Raw genomic sequence first — 4,038 nt, forward strand, 5'->3', positions numbered from 1 at the left:
CCACCACGCCCAGCTAATTTTTTTGTATTTTTAGTAGAGACGGGATTTCACCATGTTGGCCAGGATGGTCTCGATCTCTTGACCTTGTGATCCATCCACCTTGGCCTCCCAAAGTGCTGGGATTACAGGCGTGAGCCACCGCGCCCAGCCGTGTGTGTATATTTATATAAATTTTAATTTGTTTTATAATTATGTATAATATTTAGTGTATTTTACATACATTTTATTGCAAAAGTTAAAACATATTCAATGCTAGTTAATGATATGCAAGCTGAACTATTTACAGAGAAGTGCACTTATGTCTAATTTACTTGAAATCCAGTAGAAAAATAAAGTAGACTGATGGGTGACTAGAGGGACAGATAGTGCATAGTACATGCTCATGCTGAGTCTAGTGGTGGGTAGGTGAGTATTCATTGTAAAATTCTTTACATTAGCTGTATGCTAGAAAGTTTTAATTTTCATTTATTTTTTTTTTTAGAGATGAGCCTTGCACTGTTGCCCAGACTGGAGTGCAGTTGTTCAGTTATAGCTTACTGCAGTCTTGACCTCCTGGGCTCAAGCAATCCTCCTGCCTCAGCCTTCTGAGTAGCTGGGACTACAGTTGCATGCCACCATGCCAAGCTAATTTTTAAATTTTTGGTAGCGTCAGGGTCTCGCTATATTGCCCAGGTTGGTCTTGAACTACTAGCCTCAAGTGATCCTCACATCTTGGCCTCCCAAAGTGTTGGGATTACAGGTATGAGCCACTGTGCCCAGCCAGAAATATTTTTAAAAGTTGGAAAAGAAAAATGTGCACAGTTCCAGTCATATTTACAAACAAGGTATATTCATTTCCCTTTACCCTGCTTTCCTTTATACGTAGCCCCCACAATTTAAAACTCTTTCTTTTTGAGACAGCGTCTCAGTCTGTTGCCTAGGCTGAAGTACATATGCCATCATGGTGTGCACCACCATGCCTGACTAACATACATACATACGTGCATGTGTGTGTATTTTTTTTCCCTGGAGACATGTCTCGCCATGTTGCCCAGGCTGGTCTGGAACTCCTGGGCTCACGCAGTCCCCTCACCTCAGCCTCCCAAAGTTCTGGGATTATAAGCAGGAGCCACAATGTGCAGCCTAAAAATTTTTTGGTTGGACTTTCTGAAGTTTGATTTTATTTATTTATTTGTTTGTTTGTTTGTTTTTGAGATGGATTCTCACTCTTTCACCCGGGCTGGAGTGCAGTGGTGTGATCTTGGCTCACTGCAACCTCCACCTCCTTCAAGCAATTCTCCTGCCTCAGCCTCCTGAGTAGCTGGCATTACAGGCATGTGCCATCATGCCTGGCTGATTTTTGTATTTTTAGTAGAGATTAGGTTTCACCATGTTGGCCAGGCTGGTCTTGAACTCTGAACCTCGAGATCTGCCCGCCTTGGCCTCCCAAAGTACTGGAATTACCAGCATGAGCCATTGTGCCTGGCAAAAGTTTGCTTTTTTTTTTTCAAACAGCGTCTCACTCCTGAGCTCCAGTGATCTCTCCTCTGGCTCCCAAGTAGCTGGAACTATTTGTGTGTGTGTGTGTGTGTTTAACATTTTTAATGTAAGCAGATACACACATGCATGCATCACATTCATACTATCCCCCTTCTTTGTTTCTTTTTGCGTGTACTATGTTATACGCACTTTTTCCACCTAATACTGTCTTGTAGAGATCACTTGATGGCTAGCTTCCTATTTAGATAACCTGACTGGGAGGCCGGCTGGGGTGCCCTGCAGCAACTTTCAGAGTTTGCTAATCAGAGTTTGAAACTGCAGGCTGTGCTGGGCGATAGCTGGTGTACAGGCTTGCTTGTGGCCCCTGGTCAAATGTGTGTCTTTCTTGGCTATATTTATATGGATTTTCAGTGACATTTTGGTATCTTTGTGTAGCAATAGATGTGTTTCTTGAGGCGTTTTGCCATGGCTCCTTTAAAGACAGACACTAGGTGGCAGTAGAGACCCCAGCAGGGAAGTGTCAGCCCTTGGGTAACTCTGTGCTGTGCTCAGGGTGCTGCTCTTTGAAGCACAAAGTGTTCAGATTTAGTTTTTTAAGGGGTCTCTGTCATGGCGAGTTCAACAGTTCTATTAAAACTATAATTGAGGCCAGGTGTGGTGCTTCACACCCGTAATCCCAGCACTTTATGGGGGGCGAGGCAGATCACTTGAGGCCAGGTGTTTAAGACCATCCTGGCCAACACAGCAAAAACCCCATTTCTACTAAAAACACACACACACACACAAAATTGCTGGGTGGAGGCAGCATTAAGCCGAGATTGCACCGCTGCACTCCCGCCTGGGCAACAGAGTAAGACTCTGTCTCAAAAAAATAAATAAATAAAAATATAATTGAAAAGAATTTGAGCAGAAACCTGGCATGCAGAGCACTGACAGCGCCATGAGAACTCCCAGCTTAGGAGTCCTGGAGGCTGAAGCAGTTAACCTGTAATGACCTCCAGCTCAGTAGAAGCTGGAGCTTACGCTGCCACGTCATGAAACAGCTCCTTTTCCTTAGATTTCCTCAGTTTGTGATTTGACCTATGTTCTGGAGGTATTCATGACCTCCATATGGGTAATACTCAGCAAATGTAAAGTTCTTTGTGGTTTCGCCAGATTTTGACTAATTTACAAGGCTGTGCCCAGTTACTGTAACTCAATTTGGGATGACCTTGACTTTTCCTTTTCTTATGGCTGGGGCTTCTGCGTCGAATGATACCTATTAATGAAATGACCCTCAAGCTGCATTTAAGTGAACATTGTTGATTTTGGTAAGCTTGGTCCTCTCTGGGAAGTGACGTGCTGTGTTGGTTTCGGTTGCATGGGAGCCAGTTGAAGCCACAACTCATTGACCGCCCTGGGCCAGGTGTAAGCAGGTCATTGATTTTTTGAACGCCCTTTCCCTTCCTTAGGGTTTGTGAGCTCATCACTCTCTGTGGAGTTCATAGTGTCTCTCCACCCCAGTATCTTAGTTGTGAAGCCAAGCACTGTCTCTGCAGGAGTGGCACACAGATTTTCCAAGGCTGTTTCCTGGGAATAGATGTTACCTTACAGTTTCATTCTTGCCTAATTTAGCCACACCTGTTTGGACTGAAGCTACTTATCCAAGGAAGTTTGAAAACAACTTCATTCCCTGATGAAGGAACTTTTAAAACAGGCAAAGTGTAGGCCTTCCTTTAGTCCTGAGCGCCCCCCGTGCAGCGCTGAGCAGCACACATCAGCTGGGCCCTGCATGCCACATGCTTGCCAGTCCTGGTTAAAGGGGCAGCACAACCCAAGAGGGAGAGAAGCCATGAGGAGTGTTGCGTTTTTTTTTTTTTTTGAAACAGAGTCTCGCTTTGTCGCCAGGCACCAGGCTGGAGTGCAGTGGCACAATCTCGGCTCACTGCAACCTCCATCTCCCGGACTCAAGGGATTCTCCTGCCTCAGCCTCCTGAATAGCTGGGACTACAGGCATGTGCCACCATGTCTGGCTAATTTTTTGTATTTTTAGTAGAGACGGGTTGATCTTGAACTCCTGACCTTGTCATCCATCTGCCTCGTCCCCCAAAGTGCTGGGATTATAGACGTGAGCCATCGCACTCAGCTCGCGTGTACTGTATCTGTGGCCCTAGTTCTCCTTTCTGGCAAGGAGTCCCCAGCACTCTGTATGACCTAGAACTGGAAGCGGGAGGGCTTGGGGTGCTGCTTCCTGAGTCCTCTGCTCTAAGTTCTTCTCCCTTTGATTCCCTACAGATTGGTACTCAGAACAGCTTGGAGCTTCTTGAGGATCCAAAAGCTGAAGTGGTTGATGAAATTGCTGCCAAACTTGGCCTGCGGAAGGTACTGAGGCATCTGACAGCCAAGCGGTGGGGGGTGGCCAGGCTCTGTTGGGCATCCAGGCAGCGGGGAGTTGGGGGAGCGGCCAGGCTGTGTTGGGGACATGACTCTCCCCAGCTACACAAGATCACATGCAGGCTCCATACGTTTTGAAACTTCACTTGTGTTTATTGTCCACCAAAAACTTTTTTTTTTTTTTTT

The 4,038-nt window shown here is 45.8% G+C and overlaps 1 protein-coding gene across 2 annotated transcripts in view; it reads left to right on the plus strand.

The window, feature by feature from the left end:
• The window catches only part of NPLOC4 (NPL4 homolog, ubiquitin recognition factor), a 76,636-nt gene that overhangs the window by 25,129 nt on the left and 47,469 nt on the right, over positions 1-4,038 (plus strand). For both annotated transcript variants that reach the window (XM_017524869.2, XM_037737187.1), the window contains one exon: positions 3,754-3,840. In XM_017524869.2, coding sequence (XP_017380358.1) covers positions 3,754-3,840 — 87 coding nt within the window. The remainder of the gene's footprint in view (positions 1-3,753; positions 3,841-4,038) is intronic.

This window comes from Cebus imitator, unplaced genomic scaffold, assembly GCF_001604975.1.
Source record: "Cebus imitator isolate Cc_AM_T3 unplaced genomic scaffold, Cebus_imitator-1.0 Scaffold36, whole genome shotgun sequence".
NCBI lineage: Eukaryota > Metazoa > Chordata > Mammalia > Primates > Cebidae > Cebus > Cebus imitator.